This window comes from Amblyomma mixtum, chromosome 3 (assembly GCF_055824585.1).
Source record: "Amblyomma mixtum isolate Tamu chromosome 3, ASM5582458v1, whole genome shotgun sequence".
Classification (NCBI taxonomy): Eukaryota; Metazoa; Arthropoda; class Arachnida; order Ixodida; family Ixodidae; genus Amblyomma; species Amblyomma mixtum.
In genome coordinates, this window is record NC_143014.1 from 201221652 (window position 1) to 201246219 (window position 24568).

General features: G+C 47.7%; 3 protein-coding genes across 3 annotated transcripts; all 3 read left to right on the forward strand.

Moving 5' to 3' along the window:
• Positions 1–1098: 1098 nt before the first annotated feature.
• On the forward strand, positions 1099–2042 carry LOC149353305 (SAP30-binding protein-like). The gene has a single exon (XM_089575799.1). It carries the CDS (start codon positions 1161–1163, stop codon positions 2040–2042), a length of 882 nt encoding a protein of 293 aa, XP_089431925.1. The 5' UTR covers positions 1099–1160.
• A 7664-nt stretch (positions 2043–9706) lies between these two features.
• LOC149353306 (SAP30-binding protein-like) lies at positions 9707–10609 on the forward strand. The gene has a single exon (XM_089575800.1). The coding sequence runs from the start codon at positions 9725–9727 to the stop codon at positions 10607–10609; it is 885 nt and encodes a 294-aa protein (XP_089431926.1). The 5' UTR covers positions 9707–9724.
• Positions 10610–13485: 2876 nt separating this feature from the next.
• On the forward strand, positions 13486–14429 carry LOC149353307 (SAP30-binding protein-like). Its single transcript, XM_089575801.1, has one exon. The coding sequence runs from the start codon at positions 13548–13550 to the stop codon at positions 14427–14429; it is 882 nt and encodes a 293-aa protein (XP_089431927.1). The 5' UTR covers positions 13486–13547.
• Positions 14430–24568: the final 10139 nt, after the last annotated feature.

Sequence of the window (24568 nt, forward strand, 5' to 3'; positions counted from 1 at the left end):
ACATTCTGTGGACAATAGCGCTAGCTCGCTCGCTGCTATGCCAGAATCTTCCCGGTCCATGCTAGTCACCTATGGGACGTGCCCTGGCTGATAATCCACTGGCACTAGTGGCTGATACATTTTTTGCGATGGCAGGAGATGTCGATTTCCGCGCAGTTCTCTGCTATCCTCTTTTATGGCTAGTGGTGGCAGGGCAGGAAAAAAGAAAACAAGCCAAAAATTTCAGTATAACAGTTTTTTTTATCCAAGAGATGAAAAACAGGAAAAAAAAACAGACATACTCTCGCGGGCCAGAAAATGTGGAATTGCGCAATTATTCCAGTAAATAATTCAACTGTGACGCACCGTTGTATCCAAAACAAAAACGCATATAAGTGCGCATCATCTAGTGTTATGTTTGAGTTCTAAAATAATTCTGCGTTCAGCCATTTCAGCCATGCTTACCTTTCAATTGGTGAGGAATGACTGGAAAACAAAAGTTGCGCAGTTCTGTGCTATATGAGAATGCGGCTGCATGCGGTGAACATTTTAAACCTCCATTTTCTTCTCTGCATCTTCCTTTTCCTGCAACCTGCATCTTCTTTTTCCTCGATACCGCTTATCGATGCTTAAAAAATTGCCTTCCTAAAAAGCACCTTTCACTGAGGTTTGGTCCTGGTAACCTTACAGTATCTATTTCTCTGAAAAAAATTCATAGCCGCTATGTAACGGTAAAGAAAAAATATGCGACTATATCAGAACAGTTTTCTGTATTACAACTTATGCAGGCACTACGTGAGAGTTGTTTTTGTTCATTTGCGATTTTTTCTACTCCTTCCCTCATCATCGTGTCCTAACCAATCGCCGAGAGTCGCCCGCTCAGCGAGTTCAATTAACGGCAGCTCGAATGCGTGCCTGAAATATAGCTATCTCTCCCATGCAGACGAATAGAGGGAGCCTCAAATGCAGGTTTGTGCCGACGCGTAAAGCTGCTAGGCAAGCCAATCCAGAACGGAATCTAGAATGCTGACGTGTTAGTGGCGTAGCGTGTTCTTTGGCCGCGACTTGGGCACGACGGTACATTGATTGAGCTTGGATTGCTTTTGCTGCTACGTGACTACCTACGTGATCTGCCCGTGAGTAATACTTCCCTGCAAAGTCTGGCTGCCTCCTGCCGCACCATGAACAGCGATTCCTTGACGAAGGCTACAGCACTGGAATCGCTGGTCGAGACATACACCGATTCGGACGAGGAGTTAGAACCAGAGCCCCAGAATACTGAGACGCCTTTGCCTGCGGAACCCGATGCCCTGAGCATTGAGAGCGGCTCGCAGGCCGGAGCACCGCTCGTCTCGTACGGAGTCGAAGACGACGACGCGGAGACTGGAGACGACGACAGTATGGATGATCAGCCTCAGGAGTCGGAGGACGGTGAGCACAGCCAGACAGTTCGGACGCGGCCCGAGTCTCCTGTATCCTTCCACCGCCGGCTGCAGGGCTTGTCGCAGAATGAAATCGTTTTGCCGCCGGAGCCTCCTGGACGCTGTGCGACGGCGTTGCAGCAGAAGATTGCGCGCCTCTACGAGCGCAAGGTTCGCACAGGAGTAGACATGAACGCTTCCATGCAGATGCGCAAGGACTTCCGGAACCCGAGCATGTACGAGAAGCTGGTCTCGTTCTGTGACATTGACGAATTTGGCACCAACTACCCTCCAGAGACGTCCGATCAGAGCAGCTGGGGCCCTGAGTCGTACTACGAGGAACTGTCGCGGTGCCAGAAGGAGGAGATGGAGAGGCGCCAACGCGAGAAGAAGACCAAGGTGGAGTTCCTCACGGGCGTCCGCAAGGACCCCAAGCATACCAGGAGCAAGTGGGACGTCGTTGAGCGGCAGCCCTTCCAGGGAATCCCGAGGCCCATGTCCACTACGACCGCTGCCTTAGGAGCTCCGATCGCGTTCGCGGGCACGTCCAAGTCAACTGCCATCTCGGCTCTCGGCACGCAGAACAAGAAGCCGTCCACTGTCAAGAAGCCCTGTAAAAGCAAGACGCATGGCCGCCGGTGAGCTGCGCAGGAGAGCGGCCTATACACTGTTCTGTACGATTCAATAAAGGCTTCCACTGGGCTTTTTGGTATCCCTCACTCACCGGCGACTTCGCTTGCGTCGCTTTCGTAATCACCGTTTTACTGCCACAGAATCTTGCGACTAAATTGATCGGTGCTAACACCACATCAGCTTTCGTCTCTCACTTGGGTGTGCCCTTACGGGCGCCCTTGAGGTGATAACGCTTGTCATATAAACTATTTTACCCTGTGTCGTGCTCACGTCCATCGGGTCGATTGTCTCCTCAGTTGGTTCAAGGCAATATAAATGGAGGTAGCGTTGCGGAAACGTTTGTTAGAGCTTTCTCAACATCCACAGTACGTCGTTATTTTATGGTCCTGGCGCTTGCGACCATTCTGCATCCTGTCAATCTATAATTTAATAAACAAAATTTAACAGGAATGTGCGAAATAGTGGCTGAACCATCATAGGAAGCACGTGGGTGCTAAAGGATCTAGGTTCAAATGTTCATCAGACATGTCCTCCGTTCACTGGTGACCTATAGCAGAAATACATGTGGTACGGGGTTCTGGTGTACATAGGGTGTCTTCACTCGTCATAATCCTCGAATCTTCTAACAGCCGTTTCCTCCGGCCGAAAGATTACAGGAAGGACAACCCAGCCATGCACTGCAAACACATAAGACACACTCAAATCAAGTCTTCTTAAGTCAGCCGTGTTGTCCCCATAATCTGAAGCAAAGCTGAGCGGCTGTCATTCTGCTTACGTAAAAAGAAGTAAGAAAAATTCAGCAGCTTTATCTCTTGAATTCCGAAGCTATTACCCTTGGTGCCAGTATTTTTTTGTTGTGTGTATGACCACGTGTCAACACTGCATCCGCCCCCTTCATGTATTGTCCCGAATGGGACCTTAAAAGGAACAAATTATTATTATTATTATTATTATTATTATTATTATTATTATTATTATTATTATTATTATTATTATTATTATTATTATTATTATTATTATTGTTGCGGGAAAGAATATATTTACAAATAGAAAAGAACAGCTGCGAGCGGCACCGAGAACACAGTCCGAACTTCGTTGTCGTCTTCTACTCTTCCCACTCGTGCCATCACTCTTTGTCGTCGTCGTCTACCCGCTTCAGGACCCCCGGCTGCTGAAACGCCGTCTTGGCGTTAGGGCGGCGACGTATGAGCGTAGTGATAAGGTTTAAGGCGACAGACGTGGACGATGTCGGTGGTGGCGCCAGAGGACGATGGCGAGGTTTCAAGAGGAGCAATTTCATAGTTCACGTCGGTAACACGGCGCACGACACGGTAAGGGCCACGGTAGTGCGAAAGGAGCTTCTTGGAGAGACCGACGCTGCGAGAGGGCGTCCAGAGAAGGACGAGTGATCCTGGGGTAAATTCGACGGCCTGGTGACGGCGTTCGTAGGCTGACTTCTAGGAAACTTGAGAGGCTTGGAGCCTACTACGTGCTATTTGGCGCGCCGGCGTGGCCTGGGAGATGGCGTCCCGAGCGTAAGCAGTGGTGGGGGCTGAAGAAGGCGGCATGAGTGTGTCCAAAAGCAAGGTGGGATGCCTACCAAACAAAAGGTAGAAAGGAGAATAGCCTGTTCTGTCATGAAGGGAAGAGTTATATCCAGATGTCATATAAGGCGAGGCTGCGTCCCAATCTCGGTGGCCTGGCGATACGTACATGGCTAACATGTCGGTGAGCGTGCGGTTGAACCTTTCCGTAAGCCCATTGGTTTGTGGGTGGTAAGCTGTCGCGAGCTGGTGCTGCGTGTCACAGGAACGAAGAATGTCGTGAACTACTCTGGATAGAAAGTAACGACCGCGGTCGGTGAGTATTTGACGAGGGGCGCCGTGGTGAAAGATGACGTCTTGCAGAAGAAAATCGGCGACATCGGTAGCGCAGCTGGACGGCAAAGCACGCGTGATGCCGTACCGAGTCGTATAATCAGTTGCGACCGCGATCCACTTGTTGCCGGAGAGGGACATCGGATAAGGGCCAAGAAGGTCGAGGCCAACACGGTGAAAAGGTTCCGGAGGTATGTCGATGGGTTGCAGAAGACCGGCAGGCAAAGTGGAGGGCCTTTTCCGACGTTGACACAGGTGGCAAGCGGCCACGTAACGCTTGACGGAACGATAGAGACCAGGCCAAAAGAAGCGATGCCGCACCCGAGCGTACGTGCGGGACACGCCAAGGTGACCGGCTGTCGGCAGATCGTGCAGTTCATCAAGGACAGAAGAGCATAGACGTTGGAGTATCACGAGCAGGAGCGGAGGGCCATCGGAGCGTAGGTTTCGGCGATACAAAATGCCGTTCTTGAGCACATAAAGGTTCAGAGACGGAGATCGGTTTGCAGAACGGATGCCATCAAAGATAGGTCGTAAAGATGAGTCGTAGCGCTGTTCGTTGGCAATATCGGCAAGGTCAGAGATAGCTAAGAGGCAGGGCAGGGTCTAAGCGTCCTCTAGGTCAGGTGGTTCCACAGGGTATCGGGATAAACAGTCAGCGTCCTGGTGATGGCGCCCTGACTTGTACACGACGGAGTATGGGTATTCTTGGAGGCGCAATGCCCAGCGACCAAGGCGACCGGTGGGATCTTTTAGTGAATACAGCCAACAGAGAGCGTGGTGATCAGTGACAACAGCGAATGAACGGCCGAACAGGTAGGGTCTGAATTTAGCTACTGCCCAGACAAGGGCAAGACACTCGCGCTCAGTAATGGTGTAATTTTGCTCTGCGGCTGAAAGAAGGCGGCTGGCATAAGCGATGACACGATCTTGACCCTGTTGACGTTGGGCTAGGACGGCGCCGATGCCATATCCGGAGGCGTCGGTGCGAACCTCTGTGGGAGACGACGGGTCAAAATGTGCTAAGATGGGCGGAGGGGTCAGCAAATAGACGAGGGATGAAAAGGAGTTCTCTTGGGCAGGGCCCCAGGCAAAGGGGGTGTCGTTCTTCAGAAGATCGGTGAGGGGATGAGCGATGCCGGCGAAATCTTTGATAAAGCGGCGAAAATACGAGCACAAGCCGACAAAGCTGCGCACATCTTTCGACGACCTTGGAAGAGGAAAGTCCTTCACAGCTTGAATTTTGATGGGATCTGGGCGTACACCAGAAGCGTCAACGAGGTGTCCGAGAATAGTGAGTTGGCGACGACCGAACTTGCATTTCGATGAGTTCAGCTGAAGTCCGGCGTTACGAAACACTGTCAGAATATTGGAGAGGCGCTCAAGGTGCGTGGCAAAAGTAGGCGAGAAAACCACAACATCGTCTAGGTAACAGAGGCAAGTGGACCATTTAAAGCCACGAAGAAGGGAGTCCATCATTCGTTCGAAGGTAGCCGGGGCGTTACAGAGGCCGAACGGCATGACTTTAAACTGGTATAAGCCATCAGGCGTCACGATGGCGGTCTTCTCGCGGTCCTTTTCATCAACGGCAATTTGCCAGTACCCCGATCGAAGATCAATTGAAGAGAAATATTTGGCGCCGTGGAGGCAATCTAATGCATCATCGATCCTTGGGAGTGGATATACGCCTTTTTTTTGTGATGCGGCTGAGGTGCAGATAATCAACGCAGAAGCGCCTGCTGCCGTCCTTCTTCTTCACCAGGACGACTGGTGAAGCCCAAGGACTCTACGAGGGCTCGATGATGTCTTTTTCGAGCATCTTGTCCACCTCTTGATTTATTACGGTGCGTTCGGCGGTGGACACTCGGTACGGACGTCTGCGGAGAGGAGCGGAATCACCGGTGTTTATGTGATGCGTCACCACAGAGGTCCGAGCCAAAACACGGCTATCAAAGTCGAAGATGTCGCGGAAAGATGATAAGAGGCACCTAAGATCGCGAGCTTGCATCGGCGGTAGGTCAGAAGTGATCATGTCGGCGTAGTCGTCCGTTGGGTTCGCTGTTGATGGGGCCCCAGGCAACCGGCATTGCTGAGTGGAAGGTAAGCAGCTGTCCACCACTGATATCACACATTCGGCAGCAGGGCACAGCGTGGCGAGCGAGATGCCTTGCGGGAGCGGATGGATGGATGAACCAAAGTTCAGGACCGGAAGGTACGCTCGGTTGGCCGACATTGTAAATACAATGTGCGGAAGCGCAATGCTGCGCGTCAGGGCGAAGTCAAGTTCCGGAGTGACTACGTAGTGACCATCAGGTACAGGGAGAACAGATGAGAAAGATATGTAAGTTGCGGCTTGAGGCGGTAGACGGACAAAGTCGACAGCACAAAGACGGTGTATAACTGGGGACGGCGACTCAGCAGAAAGAGGAAGGTCAAGCTGAACAACATTAGTGGCGCAGTCAATGAGGGCTGAATGCTCAGACAGGAAGTCGAGGCCAAGAATGACTTCATGAGGGCACTGGTCCAGAACAGAGAACAGAACGGATGTATGGCGGCCGGATATGGTCACACGGCAGTGCATAGTCCAACAACATGAGGCGTTCCGCCGTCGGCAACGCGGAGAACGGCTTTGGGTGCAGGGGTCAGTACTTTTCGGTGGCGCCGTCGTAGGGCTGAGCTCACGACAGATACGTGCGCGCCTGTATCGATCAGGGCTCTCACAGGCACTCCATCGACATGAATGGCGAGCAAATTATGGTGTGCGCGAAGGGCTAATCGAGGATTTTGGGACTGGGGCTGTACAGGAGTATCACCTCCAGACACTGCAGCGTCTAGTTTTCCGCTTGCGAGCGTCCGTAGGGGCCAGGAGAGGAGCGACGGCGTTGGAGCGAACGAGACTGTCGACGCAGGGGGACGGGGAATCTGGCCGTCGACTGTAGCACTGTGCTGGGCTGGAGGGGGCGTGTAGTGGCTGCGCTGTTCGTCGTCGCGGTGGGAGCTGAGAGGACGGTATGTGCTGCGACGGGACCAATAATTTCGACAGTGGCGGGAGATGTGGCCAATGCGGTGGCAATGGAAACAAATGGGCCTGTCGTCGGTTGTCCGCCAGTCGTTAGGGTTTCGGTGACGTGGAGTGAAGTACGAAGGTCGTCCAGGAGCAATCGCAGTGATTTCGGGTGGTGGTGAAGACCGTACAGGGCTGACGGGCTGGAAACCAAGGTTTGCAAGCTCTTGGCGGACGACAGCTTGTACCAGAGAGATGGTAGGCAAGCGGTTGTCGCCATCATGTAGAGTCAGGGGGGCAGGGGACATAGCTTCGAGCTCGCGTCGGATGATGCGGGTCACATTTTCTGGGGGCGCTGGACTTTCCCGGTGTCGCAGGTCTTCACATGAAGAAGGCGCAGCCGTGTTAGGGAGGCGTGTGTACGGCTGGCTATTACGCCTGCTCTTGGCTTCCTCGAAGCGTCGACATTCCTTAATAATTCCGTCGACTGTAGTGCAGTTCTTGTATACGAGCAAGTTGAAGGCATCGTCGGCGATTCCCTTCAACACATGGCCGACTTTGTCAGACTCGGGCATGTTGGCGTCAACTTTGTGACAGAGGGTCAACTTTGTGACCCCGCACCTCCACCAATATGTTGCGGGAAAGAATATATTTACAAATATTTACAAATAAAAAAGAACAGCTGCGAGCGGCACCGAGAACACAGTCCGAACTTCGTTGTCGTCTTCTACTCTTCCCACTAGTGCCATCGCTCTTTGTCGTCGTCGTCTACCCACTTCATTATTATTGTTATTATTATTATTATTATTATTATTATTATTATTATTATTATTATTATTATTATTATTATTATTATTATTATTATTATTATTATTATTATTATTATTATTATTATTATTATTATTATTATTATTTTAAGCTCAAGCATGTTCGTGAATGTTATTAATCAAGCTTGTCTTCAAAAATAATTGCAGACTCCTAATGCGACTTGCAGATAAAAAGAAGAAGAAGCATTTACTTTTCATTGAAATTCGGAGCAACCTCTTCGTGTTCTGAGTTTTTGGGTTTTAATTCAATCGTTTGTAAGCAGTTGGATTGAACCGTTTAAAGCAATGTTATTAATCAAGCTTGTCTTCGAAAATAATTGCAGACCCCTAATGCTGTTTGCAGATGGAAAGAAGAAGAAGCAATTACTCTTCATTGAAATGTGTTTTCGGAGCAACCTTTTTGTGTTCTCAGTTTTTGGGTTTTAATTCAATCGTTTGTAAGCAGTAGGATTAAAGCATCTGAAGCAATGTAGGGCTAGTACAATGAAACGATTCCATCTTACCTTTTCTATTAAATTCTTGCTCTGTCACCTACGGCTGAGCCAGCCACACGAGCAGCACCACCAGCATACTCAGGTTCCCAAGACGGGAAAGAGGCCTCGCTTTATTTTAACAGTCCATATAGATTCCATGTTGCGAGATGCGATGGCCAAGCGCAGGCTCCTCTACATCCCCCTTCCTTTGGAAAGCCTGCCACTCCCTGTTCAGACCACTTCTCTGAAATAATCATGATGCATCAATTAGCGACGTGGACAACATGTCCTTGAGGGACGTATTAGTCCTACTTGTGCAAATCGGCATCATGGATCGCTATCATGTGGATTTCCTGATGAGCTGGAGCCCAGAGCTTCACATTCTGTGGACAATAGCGCTAGCTCGCTCGCTGCTATGCCAGAGTCTTCCCGGTCCATGCTAGTCTCCTATGGGACGTGCTCTGTCTGATAATCCTCTGGCACTTGTGGCTGATACGTTTTTTGCGACGGCAGGAGATGTCAATTTCCGCGCAGTTCTCTGCTATCCTCTTTTATGGCTAGGGGTGGTAGGGCTGGAAAAAAAAAAGCCGAGAATTTCAGTAAAAAAGTTTTTTTTTGTTTTTTCCAAGAGATGAAAAACAGGAAAAAAAACAGACAATGTCGCGGCCTCGTAAATGTGGAATTGCGAAATTATTCCAGTCAATAATCAAACTGTGACGCACCGTTGTATCTAAAACAAAAACGCATACCAGTGCGCTTCATTTAGTGTTATGTTGGAGTTCTAAAATAATTCTGGGTTCAGCCATTTCAACGATGCTTACCTTTCAATTGGTGAGGAAGGACTAAACAACAAAAGTTGCGCAGTGATGTTCTATATGCGAATGCGGCTACATGCGGCGAATATTTTAACCCTGCATTTTCTACTCATCTTCTTTTTCTTCGATACCGCTTATCGATGCTTAAAAAATTGCCTTCCTAAAAAACATCTTTTAGTCAGGTTTGGTCTTGGTAACCTTACAGTATTTATTTCTCTGAAAAAATTCATAGCCGCTATGTAACGGTAAAGAAAAAATATGCGACTATATCAGAACAGTTTTGTGTATTACAACGTATGCAGCCACTACGTGAGAGTTGTTTTTGTTCATTTGCGATTTTTTCTACTCCTTCCCTCATCATCGTGTCCTAACCAATCGCCGAGAGTCGCCCGCTCAGCGAGTTCAATTAACGGCAGCTCGAATGCGTGCCTGAAATATAGCTATCTCTCCCATGCAGACAAATAGAGGGAGCCTCAAATGCAGGTTTGTGCCGACGCGTAAAGCTGCTAGACAAGCCAATCCAGAACGGAATCTAGAATGCTGACGTGTTAGTGGCGTAGCGTGTTCTTTGGCCGCGACTTGGGCACGACGGTACATTGATTGAGCTTGGATTGCTTTTGCTGCTACGTGACTACCTACGTGATCTGCCCGTGAGTAATACTTCCCTGCAAATTCTGGCTGCCTCCTGCCGCACCATGAACAGCGATTCCTTGACGAAGGCTACAGCACTGGAATCGCTGGTCGAGACATACACCGATTCGGACGAGGAGTTAGAACCAGAGCCCCAGAATACTGGGACGCCTTTGCCTGCGGAACCCGATGCCCTGAGCATTGAGAGCGGCTCGCAGGCCGGAGCACCGCTCGTCTCGTACGGAGTCGAAGACGACGACGCGGAGACTGGAGACGACGACAGTATGGATGATCAGCCTCAGGAGTCGGAGGACGGTGAGCACAGCCAGACAGTTCGGACGCGGCCCGAGTCTCCTGTATCTTTCCACCGCCGGCTGCAGGGCTTGTCGCAGAATGAAATCGTTTTGCCGCCGGAGCCTCCTGGACGCTGTGCGACGGCGTTGCAGCAGAAGATTGCGCGCCTCTACGAGCGCAAGGTTCGCACAGGAGTAGACATGAACGCTTCCATGCAGATGCGCAAGGACTTCCGGAACCCGAGCATGTACGAGAAGCTGGTCTCGTTCTGTGACATTGACGAATTTGGCACCAACTACCCTCCAGAGACGTCCGATCAGAGCAGCTGGGGCCCTGAGTCGTACTACGAGGAACTGTCGCGGTGCCAGAAGGAGGAGATGGAGAGGCGCCAACGCGAGAAGAAGACCAAGGTGGACTTCCTCACGGGCGTCAGCAAGGACCCCAAGCATACCAAGAGCAAGTGGGACGTCGTTGAGCGGCAGCCCTTCCAGGGAATCCCGAGGCCCATGTCCACTGCGACTACTGCCTTAGGAGCTCCGATCGCGTTCGCGGGCACGTCCAAGTCAACTGCCATCTCGGCTCTCGGCACGCTGAACAAGAAGCCGTCCACTGTCAAGAAGCAGCCCTGTAAAAGCAAGACGCATGGCCGCCGGTGAGCTGCTCAGGAGAGTGGCCTCTACACGGTTCTGTGCGATTCAATAAAGGCTTCCACTGGGCATTTTCGCATCCCTCACTCACCGGCGACTTCACTTGCGTCGCTCTCGTAATCACCGTTTTACCGCAACATAATCTTGCGACAGAATTGATCGGTGCTACCACCACACCAGCTTTCGTCTCTCACTTGGGAACGCCCTTAGGGGCGCCATTCAGATGATAACGCTTGTCATATAAACTATTTTACCCTGTGTCTTGCTCACGTCCATCGGGGTCGATTGTCTCCTCAGTTGGTTCAAGGCAATATAAATGGAGGTAGCGTTTCGGAAACATTTGTTAGAGCTTTCTCAACATCCACAGTACGTCGTTATTTTATGGTCCTGGCGCTAGCGTTTATTCGGGATCCTGTCAATCTGTAATTTAATAAACAAAATTTAACAGGAATGTGGGAAATAGTGGCTGAACCATCATAGGAAGCACGTGGGTGCTAAAGGATTTAGCTTCAAATGTTCATCAGACATGTCCTCCGAGCACTGGTGACCTATAGCAGAAATACATGAGGTACGGGGTGCTGGTGTACATAGGGTGTCTTCGCTCGTCACATAGTCCTCGAATCCCCTAAAGCCGTTTTCTCCGGCCGAAAGATTACAGAAAGGACAACCCAGCCATGCCCTGCAAACACATAAGACATACACTCAAATCAAGTCATCTTAAGTCAGCCGTGTTGTCCCCCATAATCTGAAGCAAAGCTGAGCGGCTGTCATTCTGCTTACGTAAAAAGAAGAAAAATTCCGAAGCTATTACCTATGATGCCAGTATTTTTTTTTGTATGTATGACCACTTGTCAACCCTGCATCCCCACCCCCTTCATGTATTGTCCAAAATGGGACCTTCAAGGGAACAAAAAATTATTATTATTATTATTATTATTATTATTATTATTATTATTATTATTATTATTATTATTATTATTATTATTATTATTATTATTATCATTATTATTATTATTATGTTAAGCTCAAGCATGTTCGTGAATGTTATTAATCAAGCTTGTCTTCGAAAATAATTGCAGACTCCTAATGCTACTTGCAGATAAAAAAGAAGAAGAAGCATTTACTTTTCATTGCAATTCGGAGCAACCTCTTCGTGTTCTCAGTTTTTGGGTTTTAATTCAATCGTTTCTAAGCAGTTGGATTAACCCATTTAAAACAATGTTATTAATCAAGCTTGTCCACAAAAATAATTGCAGACCCCTAATGCTGTTTGCAGATGAAAAAGAAGAAGAATCACTTACTTTTCATTGAAATGTGCTTTCGGAGCAACCTTTTTGTGTTCTCAGTTTTTGGGTTTTAATTCAATCGTTTGTAAGCAGTTGGATTAAATCATCTGAAGCAATGTAAGGCTGGTACAATGGAACGATTCTATCCTGCCTTTTTTATTAAATTCTTACTCTGTCGCCTACGGCTGTGCCGGCCACACGAGCAGCAACACCACCATACTCAGGTTCCCAAGATGGGAAAGAGGGCTCGCTTTATTTTAACAGTCCATATAGATTCCATGTTGCGAGATGCAATGGCCAAGCGCAGACTCCTCTACATCCCACTTCCTTTGGAAAGCCTGCCACTCCCTGTTCAGACCTCTTGTCTGAAATAATCATGATGCATCAATTGGCGACGTGGACAACATGTCCTTGAGGGACGTATTAGTCCCACTTGTGCAAATGGGCATCATGGATCACTATCATGTGGATTTGCTGATGAGCTGGAGCCCAGAGCTTCACATTCTGTGGACAATAGCGCTAGCTCGCTCGCTGCTATGCCAGAATCTTCCCGGTCCATGCTAGTCACCTATGGGACGTGCCCTGGCTGATAATCCTCTGGCACTTGTGGCCGATACATTTTTTGCGACGGCAGGAGATGTCGATTTTCGCGCAGTTCTCTGCTATCCTCTTTTATGGCTAGTGGTGGCAGGGCTGGAAAAAAGAAAACAAGCCAAAAATTTCAGTATAACAGTTTTTTTTATCCAAGAGATGAAAAACAGGGGAAAAAAACGGACATAGTGTCGCGGACCCGAAAATGTGGAATTGCGCAATTATTCCAGTGAATAATTAAACTGTGACGCACCGTGTTATCCAAAACAAAAACGCATACAAGTGCGCTTCATTTAGCGTTATGTTTGAGTTCTAAAATAATTCTGCGTTCAGCCATTTCAACCATGCTTACCTTTCAATTGGTGAGGAATGACTAAAAAACAAAAGTTGCGCAGTTCTGTTCTATATGAGAATGCGGCTGCATGCGGTGAACATTTTAAACCTGCATTTTCTTCTCTGCACCTTCCTTTTCCCGCAACCTGCATCTTCTTTTTCCTCGATACCGCTTATCGATGCTTAAAAAATTGCCTTCCTAAAAAACATCTTTCACTGAGGTTTGGTCTTGGTAATCTTACATTATTTATTTCTCTGAAAAAAATTCATAGCCGCTATGTAATGGTAAAGAAAAAATATGCGACTATATCAGAACAGTTTTCTGTATTACAACTTATGCAGGCACTACGTGAGAGTTGTTTATGTTCATTTGCGATTTTTTCTACTCCTTCCCTCATCATCGTGTCCTAACCAATCGCCGAGAGTCGCCCGCTCAGCGAGTTCAATTAACGGCAGCTCGAATGCGTGCCTGAAATATACTATATTTCTGCCATGCAGACAAATAGAGGGAGCCTCAAATGCAGGTTTGTGCCGACGCGTTAAGCTGCTAGGCAAGCCAATCCAGAACGGAATCTAGAATCCTGACGTGTTAGTGGCGTAGCGTGTTCTTAGGCTGCGACTTGGGCACGACGGTACATTGACATGAGCTTGGATTGCTTTTGCTGCTACGTGACTACCTACGTGATCTGCCCGTGAGTAATACTTCCCTGGAAAGTCTGGCTGCCTCCTGCCGCACCATGAACAGCGATTCCTTGACGAAGGCTACAGCACTGGAATCGCTGGTCGAGACGTACACCGATTCGGACGACGAGTTAGAACCAGAGCCCCAGAATACTGAGACGCCTTTGCCTGCGGAACCCGATGCCCTGAGCATTGAGAGCGGCTCGCAGGCCGGAGCACCGCTCGTCTCGTACGGAGTCGAAGACGACGACGCGGAGACTGGAGACGACGACAGTATGGATGATCAGCCTCAGGAGTCGGAGGACGGTGAGCACAGCCAGGCAGTTCGGATGCGGCCCGAGTCTCCTGTATCCTTCCACCGCCGGCTGCAGGGCTTGCCGCAGAATGAAATCGTTTTGCCGCCGGAGCCTCCTGGACGCTGTGCGACGGCGTTGCAGCAGAAGATTGCGCGCCTCTACGAGCGCAAGGTTCGCACGGGAGTAGACATGAACGCTTCGATGCAGATGCGCAAGGACTTCCGGAACCCGAGCATGTACGAGAAGCTGGTCTCGTTCTGTGACATTGACGAGTTTGGCACCAACTACCCTCCAGATACGTCCGATCAGAGCAGCTGGGGCCCTGAGTCGTACTACGAGGAACTGTCGCGGTGCCAGAAGGAGGAGATGGAGAGGCGCCAACGCGAGAAGAAGACCAAGGTGGAGTTCCTCACAGGCGTCAGCAAGGACCCCAAGCATACAAAGAGCAAGTGGGACGTCGTTGAGCGGCAGCCCTTCAAGGGAATCCCGAGGCCTATGTCCACTGCGACCACTGCCTTAGGAGCTCCGATCGCGTTCGCGGGCACGTCCAAGTCAACTGCCATCTCGGCTTTTGGCACGCTGAACAAGAAGCCGTCCACTGTCAAGAAGCCCTGTAAAAGCAAGACGCATGGCCGTCGGTGAGCTCCGCAGGAGAGCGGCGGCCATGCTGTTCTGTACGATTCAATAAAGGCTTCCACTGGGCTTTTTGGCATCCCTCACTCACCGGCGTTTTCCCTTGCGTCGCTTTCGTAATCACCGTTTTACTGCCACAGAAGCTTGCGACAGAAATGATCGGTGCTAACACCACATCAGCTTTCGTCTCTCACTTGGGAACGCCCTTAGGGGCGCCCTTCAGATGATAACGCTTGTCATATATACTATTTTACCCTGTGTCTTGCTCACGTCCATCGGGTCGATTGTCTGCTCAGTTGGTTCAAGGCAATATAAATGGAGGTAGCGTTGCGGAAACGTTTGTTAGAGCTTTCTCAACATCCACAGTACGTCGTTATTTTATGGTCCTGGCGCTTGCGACCATTCAGGATCCTGTCCATCTATAATTTAATAAACAAAATATAACAGGAATGTGGGAAATAGTGGCTGAACCATCATAGGAAGGACGTGGGTGCTAAAGGATTTAGCTTCAAATGTTCATCAGACATGTCCTCCGTGCACTGGTGACCTATAGCAGAAATACATGTGGTACGGGGTGCTGGTGTACATAGGGTGTCTTCGCTCGTCACATAGTCCTCGAATCCCCTAACAGCCGTTTCCTGCGGCCGAAAGATTACAGCAACGACAACCCAGCCATGCACTGCAAACACATAAGACATACACTCAAATCAAGTCATCTTAAGTCAGCCGTGTTGTCCCCCATAATCTGAAGCAAAGCTGAGCGGCTGTCATTCTGCTTACGTACAAAGAAGTGAGCTAGAAAAATACAACAGCGTTATCTCTTGAATTCCGAAGCTATTACCTTTCGTGCCAGTATTTTTTTTTTGTATGTATGACCACTGGTCAACCCTGTCTCCCCCCCCCTTTATGTATTGTCCCAAACGGGACCTTCAAAGGAACAAAAAATTATTATTATTATTATTATTATTATTATTATTATTATTATTATTGGTTTGGTTTGGTTTTGGTTTGGTTTGGTTTATGGGATTTAACGTCCCAAAGCGACTAAGGCTATGAGAGACGCCGTAGTGGAGGGCTCCGGAAATTTCGACCACCTGGGGTTCTTTAACGTGCACTGACATCGCACAGTACACGGGCCTCGAATTTCTCCTCCAAAGAAATTCAGCCGCCGCGACCGGGATCGAACCCGCTTCTTTCGGGCCAGCAGCCGAGCACCATAGCCACTGAGCCACCGCGGCGGCTATTATCATTATTATTATTATTATTATTATTATTATTATTATTATTATTATTATTATTATTATTATTATTATTATTATTATTATTATTATTATTATTATTATTATTATTGGTTCAGTCACTGTAACACGGTTATTATTTGTCTTAATTTTCATGATCAGGCACGAAGTGTTAAATTACTATTGTGTTAACCTTGGCTCTTGCAGTTTATTTTTATCTCTTGTTGATGTCACTTACCTGAACTGTTACACCTTGGTCACTACTCATTTCGTGTTATTGTTTTGATATGTTGTGTTAATATTATGCTCATATTTCATGTTTGTATTGCACGTCCGCCTGCCGACTTTGCCGGGCCTAGTCCCTCAAGCCACTAGAGGCTTTGACAGGCCCGTTTCTTTATTCTGTATTTACTATGTGCAATAAAAGATGTTATTATTATTATTATTATTATTATTATTATTATTATTATTATTATTATTATTATTATTATTATTATTATTATTATTATTATTATTATTATTATTATTATTATTATTATTATTATTATTATTATTATTATTATTATTATTATTATTATTATTATTATTATTATTATTATTATTATTATTATTATTATTATTATTATAGAATATGTAAACTCGATCAAATATCTTGGTGTTGTTTTTGACAGCAGCTTATCTTGGCATGACCATTTGGCATATCTGTGTGCTAAGCTACGGAAGGTTACATGGTTACTCTTCGACATGAAGTCTTTGGCGCCGATGTCAGTGAAAAAAACTATAATTTATGCTCTTGCGTACAGTGTTCTCAGATACGGCTTAACTGCATTTGCGCCATGTCCTTCACGCTGGCATTGCCGTATTGATAGTATACTAAAAAACATGTTGAAGAGCATTGTGTACAATTGTCACATGCCATCCGGCACGGACGTCTTTCAGTTCCTAGGTCTTCCGTTATTTCATTCTCTTTTTGTGCAGACAGTTGTTCACCGGCATTTTTGGAATTCAGACTTTTTAATTATTAATACTCCTAAACGGAAATTAAGGAAAATATTTCGTTATTATGTACCGCGGAGTGTAACTAGATACGGGAAAGCAAGGCGCTGTGCTTATGTACCTGAAATCTTTAATGAATTACCGGATGAAATTTTTGTTGTAACTTCTATGCGTGACCTGAAGATGCATCTGAAAGCCCTGTGTTAATCTTGGTATTCTTCTGTTAGAGTGAAGTTATGCTTAAAATATTCGTTATTTCATTTATCTTTTTATTATTATTTTTTTTTTACTTATACTCTGGGTTTAGAGTTGAATTTCTGAATACTTATGCTGTTAACCTGTGTTTTCCAATTTTTTTTTTTGCTCTCGCTTGGGTGTAACGAGAAGCGTAGCTATATCTATTGCCTTTTTTGTAGTCCTGGCCCTAACTGCCGGGCCCAGTCACTCAAGCCTCTTGTTGGCTTTGACGGGCCTGAACCATATTGTATTGTCTACGAAGTGGCAATAAACATTATTATTATTATTATTATTATTATTATTATTATTATTATTATTATTATTATTATTATTACCGCGCAGTGTAACTAGATACGGAAAAGCTAGGCGCTGTGCTTATGTACCTGAAATCTTTAATGAATTACCGGATGAAATTTTTGCTGTAACTTCTAGGCGTGACCTGAAGATGCATCTGAAAGCCCTGTGTTGATCTTGGTATTCTTCTGTTAGTGAAGTTATGCTTAAAATGTTCGTTACTTCATTTATTTTTATTTTTATTTTGACGTATACTCTTGGTTTATAGTTGAATTTCTGAATACTTGTGCTGTTAACCTGTGTTTTCCAATTTTTGTTTGTTTTTTTGCTCTCGTTTGGGTGTAACGAGAAGCGTTACTGTATCTATTGCCTTTTTTGTAGTCCTGGCCGTAACTGCCGGGCCCAGTCACTCAAGCCTCTTGTTGGCTTTGACGGGCCTGAACCTTATTGTATTAGCTACAAAGTGGCAATAAACATTATTATTATTATTATTATTATTATTATTATTATTATTATTATTATTATTATTATTATTATTATTATTATTATTATTATTATTATTATTATATTAAGCTCAAGCATGTTCGTGAATGTTATTAATCAAGCTTGTCTTCGAAAATGATTGCAGACTCCTAATGCTACTTGCAGATAAAAAAGAAGAAGCATTTCCTTTTCATTGAGATTCGGAGCAACCTCTTCGTGTTCTCAGTTTTTGGGGCCGCCGCGGTGGCTCAGCGGTTATGGTGCTCGGCTGCTGACCCGAAAGACGCGGGTTCGATCCCGGCCGCGGCGGCTGGAATTTCTTTGGAGGAGAAATTCTAGAGGCCCGTGTACTGTGCGATGTCAGTGCACGTTAAAGAACCCCAGGTGGTCGAAATTTCCGGAGCCCTTCACTACGGCGTCTCTCATAGCCTTAGTCGCTTTGGGACGTTAAACCCCATAAACCAAACCAACCAATCAGTTTTTGGGTTTTAATTCAATCGTTTGTAAGCAGTTGGATTAAACCATATAAAGCAATGTTATTAATCAAGCTTAATTGTCTTCAAAAATAATTGCAGACGCCTAATGCTGTTTGCAGATGAAAAAGAAGAAGAATCACTTACTTTTCATTGAAATGTGTTTTCGGTTCAAGCTTTTTGTGTTCTCAGTTTTTGGGTTTTAATTCAATCGTTTGTAAGCAGTTGGATTAAAGCATCTGAAGCAATGTAGGGCTGGTCAATGGAACGATTCCATCCTACCTTTTCTATTAAATTCTTACTCTGTCGCCTACGGCTGTGCCGGCCACACGAGCAGCAACACCACCATACTCAGGTTCCCAAGACGGGAAAGAGGGCTCGCTTTATTTTAACAGTCCATAAACATTCCATGTTGCGAGATGCAATGGCCAAGCGCAGGCTCCTCTACATCCCCCTTCCTTTGGAAAGCCTGCCACTCCCTGTTCAGACCACTTGTCTGAAATAATCATGATGCATCAATTTGCGACACGGACAACGTGTCCTTGAGGGACGTATTAGTCTCACTTGTGCAAATGGGCATCATGGATCACTATCATGTGGATTTGCTGATGAGCTGGAGTCCAGAGCTTCACATTCTGTGGACAATAGCGCTAGTTCGCTCGCTGCTATGCCAGAGTCTTCCCGATCCATGCTTCCCAGTCCCAGTCTCCTATGGGACTTGTCCTGGCTGATAATCCTCTGGCACTTGTGGCTGACACATTTTTTGCGATGGCAGGAGATGTCAATTTCTGCGCAGTTCTCTGCTATCCTCTGGTATGGCTAGTGGTGGTAGGGCTCGAAAAAAAAACAAGCCGAGAATTTCAGTAAAAAAGTTTTTTTTTTCTGTTTTTTTTTTCAGGGTTGAAAAACTGAAAAAAAAGACATGGTCGAGCGGGCCCGTAAATGTGGTATTGAGAAATTATTTCAGTGAATAATTAAACTGTGACGCACTGTTGTATCCATAACAAAAACGAATAGAAGTGCGATTCATTGAATGTTATGTTTGAGTTCTGAAATAATTCTGGGTTGAATCATTGCAATCATGCCTTTGAATTGGTTATGAAGGACTAAACAACAAATGTTGCGCAGTTCAGGTCTATATCAAAATGCGGCTACATGCGGTGAACATTTTAAAACTGCATTTTGTATTCATCTTCTATTTCCTCGCTACCGCTTATCGATGCTTAAAAAATTTCCTTCCTAAAAAACTTCTTTTACCCCTGTTTGGTCTTGGTAACATTACAGCGTTTATTTCTCTGAAAACAATTCATAGCCGCTATGTGCCAAGCGAAAGAAACAAAATGTGACTAGATCAGAACAGTTTCCTGTATTACAACGTATTCATACACTACGTGAGAGTTGTTTATGTTCATTTGCATTTTTTTCTACTGCACCCTTATCATCGTGTCCTAACCAACCGCCGAGTGTCCCCCGCTCAGCGAGTTCAATCGACGGCAGCTCGAATGCAAGCCTTCGAAGCTCGAAGGTTTCAAGTCAGCATCTGTTCTTAACAGGTGTCCCACAAGTGTATAACGCTTGTGTCAGCGCCTCACAAAGCATCTTCGGGCACTCTGGTGAGCTAAACAGACGTTTCTAAAAGTCACACTGGCCGGCTTGTCTGTCAGCTTCTTTGTTTTCATTGGTGCCGTCAGCTTTTGGCAGCATACCACCGGGTCTGACAACTTTACTAGACAGAATCCTTGAAACACCAGTGGGTATAGAGGCCGAACAGATAACCATCCAGTTACCACTTTTCGCACCATACAGCATTGCTCCGCATGGGCTTTTTTTGCCTCACCAAGGCGCTGAGTGCAGAAAAAAGTGCCCGTCATCGCTACCACTCGCCATCTTATTGCCTCGAGAAACCTTTTTTTTTTTAATTAGTGGTTCAGCTCCTCTTAAATATCCAGAATACTGTAACGTGCTGTGAACAGGCAACAGTATTTAAACTTACAAGCGCTCTGTAAAAGAAAACGTCAAGTTCTCATTCGCAATGATCTTTTGTTGCGGAAGCAACACTACGCGAGTCGCCAAGCCAGTTCGCGGAGCTGGGGAAAGGCCATACTGCGCATGCGCGAGGAGGAACGTCACACGGCGCACAGCTGGCGCGCCGCCGCCGTCGCTGCGCGGGTGACTCACAGGTGCCGCCGCCGCGCTCACCAGTTGCGCATGCGCAGTAGCGGCGCATAGCTAGCGTGTCGGGGCCGCCGCGCGCTCTCCATCGCCTCTGTCTTTCTCCTCGTTGCTTTCGCGATCCTCCAGGTTTAACCGGAGCTAAACTACTGCCAATTTTTTCGATAAGAAATAAATACTGCGGGCTGGCTGTGGCTAAGGTGGCGGTAGGCCTTTTTTTTTTACGGTACTGGCTAATTCCCATCATTTCCCCGGTGGCTGAAAAGTGGCAGCGTCGCATTTACCTCTTGTTATACCGTTACGTACATAATTTATCGTAGCGCTTAAAATGTTTTCCTGTCGCAACCGTTGGTTCCTTTGTGGTGAAACTACGCACAGAGCTTGCATACTGCGGCAGCTTTTGTCTCACAGTAAATTTAAAAACGCTTCTTACAGGGTTCGGCTGCGCATGGTGCAAGCCCCGAATCGTCTGCGACTCTGGCTGGATGGATGGAAGCTTGGAGCGCCCCCTTTGAAACGGCATGATGGCAGCTGTCACCATGCTCGACCTTTGCAGACGGCGCATTGCGCCGCCGCCGCCCTTCGGCAAAAACCCGGTGTTGGAGGCTTTCAGCCCCTCGATCTCGATGCCGATGATTCTGAGCTTGCATCATACGCAGCCGAACCAGGTAAGTAGAGTTGTTAAACTTGAAACGACAACTTATTTCGACAAACCTTACAGCAATATGCAATCTCCATGCGCAGTTACACCGCAAACAAGCCGGCAGTTGTTGAAGAGTGGAAGTTTTTAAAAGCCGCTACGAAAACGATGCGCGTCACTGTACAGCACGCCACCCTGCGGTGTTCGCTGTCGTTTTCGAAACCTAAGATGTGCGTCCCACACATCTTCCGCCATGCGTCTCTCTCCGAGTACTTTTCATTCTCCGTAAGAGGGAAACATATGCCGGTTATTTGCAGCTACGACAGTCCAGACTGAACGGCATAGAACGGGCTTAACGGCACGAGTTACTTTGCTTAACTTTGTCACGTCTTCTTCTCTCTTCTTTTTTTGCCGTTATTCAGGCCGAAAGTTCGACTCCATCAGCAATTCCTTCGATAAGTAAACTGACGACTACGAAGCGTTGGCGATATTTTTGCAATCTGCCGCACCAAAAAAAAGCGCGCTCGAACGCTATTCATTGGTCAGCAATCAGCAAAGGTGGGTTGACGCTCGCAACGTCATTTATTCAGCCCTTTGACACTCACCTCTAATATTCGCAAGCTATGCGCTCTCAGGGCGCGTCGCTTACCTAAATCGCACGGGCGCCGGGAGGCATTAAACGATTTGAAAGGGCCGTCAATGGACGCCCGTAATTAGCTTTATATCTTGTGCAGACTGCGACGATAACGGTTCCGATCGCTCCTGCCGGGAAGCATCCCATTCTCTGGAATAGAAATACATCTTTGAGCATTCTTTTCAACTTTTTTTTTCTTCCAGCCTGTACTCGCGCGCCCTGTCTTTCGCATTCGTTTTAACTCGTTCTGCCGGTCACTGTACTACGCTTGATATGCTGCTCACCCCGACATAGTGCGGTCACTCTGTGTGATAGTGACAGAAAAGCCATTTCACGTACTCTGAGCAGCACAACGACTGATAGCCGCTCGGTTGTTTTTCTTGGCATGTAGTTCGCACCCGGCAGTGCTGCCTGCTTCAAGGGGACTTGTCGCCCTTGCAGAGAGTCTACGGCTTGCGACAGTTCCTCCAAATCGGGAAAAATGCAGCGTGCAGCTCTTTAGTCGACGCACCAATAAAAAGATAAGAAAACGCCCTTCTTAAAGAAGGCGACGTATACCGGGCTGCCTGCGTGATATCGGTGGTATTTTGTCTCGCTCACGTTTGTTATGTATACTGGACTGCAAGCTTCGCTCATAGGACGCCTACCAATCGACGCGCTCTGTTCAAGTCAATGAGACTCTTTTTCTTTATCGACGCGCTCTGTTTAAGTCAACGAAGACCCTTTTTCTTTTCCGGCGATGAAAGCCCAAACGTCCTAGCACAGTATTTTTGCTACCACACCCTCTGCCCAACCCGAATCCGCATATTCTTCCTTTACTTTAACGGACCTACAAGCTCACGTTGATACCGGACTTCTTTATTTCTTGCCTTTAGTTCAAAAACCGGTAACTTCAACCCGTCCTAGAACACGCCGCGCGTTTAGAAATTGTGACAAAAGCTATCTAGCGTTGGGAAAAGCGGACGCTAAATAGTTAATGTTCGACGTTACCAGTGTACACAATGTCGGCGCAAATTTAAATTGACACTGCCGACAAATAGAAGTTGTCCTGCATTGATTGTTTGTATACTGCATTCTAATCACGCAGAGACCAGTCTCGTCGAAAACGGAGCTCTTATTATCTAGAAAAGACCAAAAACTATAGAGGAAGAAAACCTCAGGAAAGGCCCTCGCTATCCTAGCTGCACGCCAGAAAGTGTGCCGGAGTCACGCGCTTTACCAAGGACTGCTGGGAGTCTTTGGCCGCCGGCGCAGTCAATAGTAACGCTGAGCCCAGCGGCGTCGTCTGCTGCATTGTCTGCTGCGCATGCGCAAGCACGCTGAGACGGCGGCCAAGCAGGGGGGAGCCAGCTTTAAAAAATATGACGTAACCTTCTCTCCTGAATTCTTTCCTTGCTCCATGCCAAAAAACTGAAATGCAGGTGTCGCCATCACCGGTACATTTCACAAGTAAAATTCGCGCGTCAGCAGCGACTTTCCGCGCGGATCCCAGAGGCTATGCTATATACACCGCCATTCACTTCAAAACAGTGGCAACACGTCCTTTTCGGAAGGACGTCGCGAGTTTGACTCGAATGGCGCGAATACTTTTAAATCGAATTTTCTCAGCCATTAGTGCGTCTATTGCTGCTGAGCAAACGTCAGCTTACCGAGAATGAGCCAGAGATTCAATGTTTACTGAAAACAGTGACTGGATGGAGCTGTCCTCCGTATTGTGACGATTCGTGCGCGTACACCAGTGGCCGCACAAACCCGGTCAGTGACTCCCGGGAGGCGGCAGACCGCGCCATCCTGGCGGCGTGTCGCCACGGAGGGACAAGGCCACATAGCTCATAGGATGGCCGCCGACGACTCCTACGGTGGGGATTAAGCCTGCCACGAAGATTCCAGGGAAGAGCTGCGCGGAGTGGACCCGGTCAGCGACTTTCCCGGGAAGCGGCAGGCTGGCGTCGTGTCGCCACGGAGGGGGGCTCGACGCTGTCACGAAGATTCCAGGGGAGATCTGCACGGAGGGAACAAAAGGAAGCGGCGAGCGGGCGGCGCCGCGGGGGCACCAGTGGCCGCACAAACCCAGTCGGTGACTCCCGGGAAGCGGCAGACCGCGCCATCCTGGCGGCGTGTCGCCACGGAGGGACAAGGCCACATAGCGCATAGGATGGCCGTCGACGACTCCTACGGTGGGGATTAAGCCTGTCACAAAGATTCCAGGGGAGATCTGCGCGGAGGGAACAAAAGGAAGCGGCGTGTGGGCGGCGCCGCGGGGGCGGCGAGAAGCAGCCAGCGGCTACGACGAAGGGGGAGGCTGCAGAAAGAAAGAAGCAAAAGGCCTAAAAGGGGGAGCCGACGGGAGGAACGGGCAGAGAGAGGGACGATTCGAACGAGCTGACGAGACGGAGGAAGACAGAAGACCGCGGCCGCGCATTGACCAGGGAGCCCGGGGTCTAGCTTTCGCCCACGTTCGACCTCCGACAGCACACTTCCACACCAGCAGCTCCTCCAACGCCTGGCCGAGAACGAGAGCTGCACAGCCGCGAAAAGTCCCCAGCCTGGCCGCAGAAGACATCCAGCCACTCGTCGAGCCCGTGCCACAACAAGCTGACTGAGCCCCGACGTGGACGAGCCCTACTGCATTTCCCGTAAGCGGCATCAAGCCAGATCCATTAATTAAATCACATTCTAAAATCATTCATGGAGTCTGTGTATCAATCTCCTCATGCCCAGTGTGGACCCAGGGCCAATTTAAGAAACCGGTCCATCACAGTATCCCTTCAAGAGTTCAGAGATTGTAAGTCTCTCTGAGGTTACTACAGAAGTTAATTCTGAAAAAAAAAAAAGGAAAACGAAAATTTGTGAATTTTTTGTGCCTGTACGCGCCCCCTTCGGCACTAAGCAGCACCACGTAGTTTGTACACAGGTTAGAATGGAATGCCTAAATTCGGTTTATTATGCTGCTCGCTTTCGAGCACACTGAGCAGTAACGC

What these genes read in the sequence shown, in the direction of transcription:
- LOC149353306 (XM_089575800.1), top strand. Translation starts at nt 9,725, where the DNA reads ATGAACAGCGATTCCTTGACGAAGGCTACAGCACTGGAATCGCTGGTC.
- LOC149353305 (XM_089575799.1), top strand. Translation starts at nt 1,161, where the DNA reads ATGAACAGCGATTCCTTGACGAAGGCTACAGCACTGGAATCGCTGGTC.
- LOC149353307 (XM_089575801.1), top strand. Translation starts at nt 13,548, where the DNA reads ATGAACAGCGATTCCTTGACGAAGGCTACAGCACTGGAATCGCTGGTC.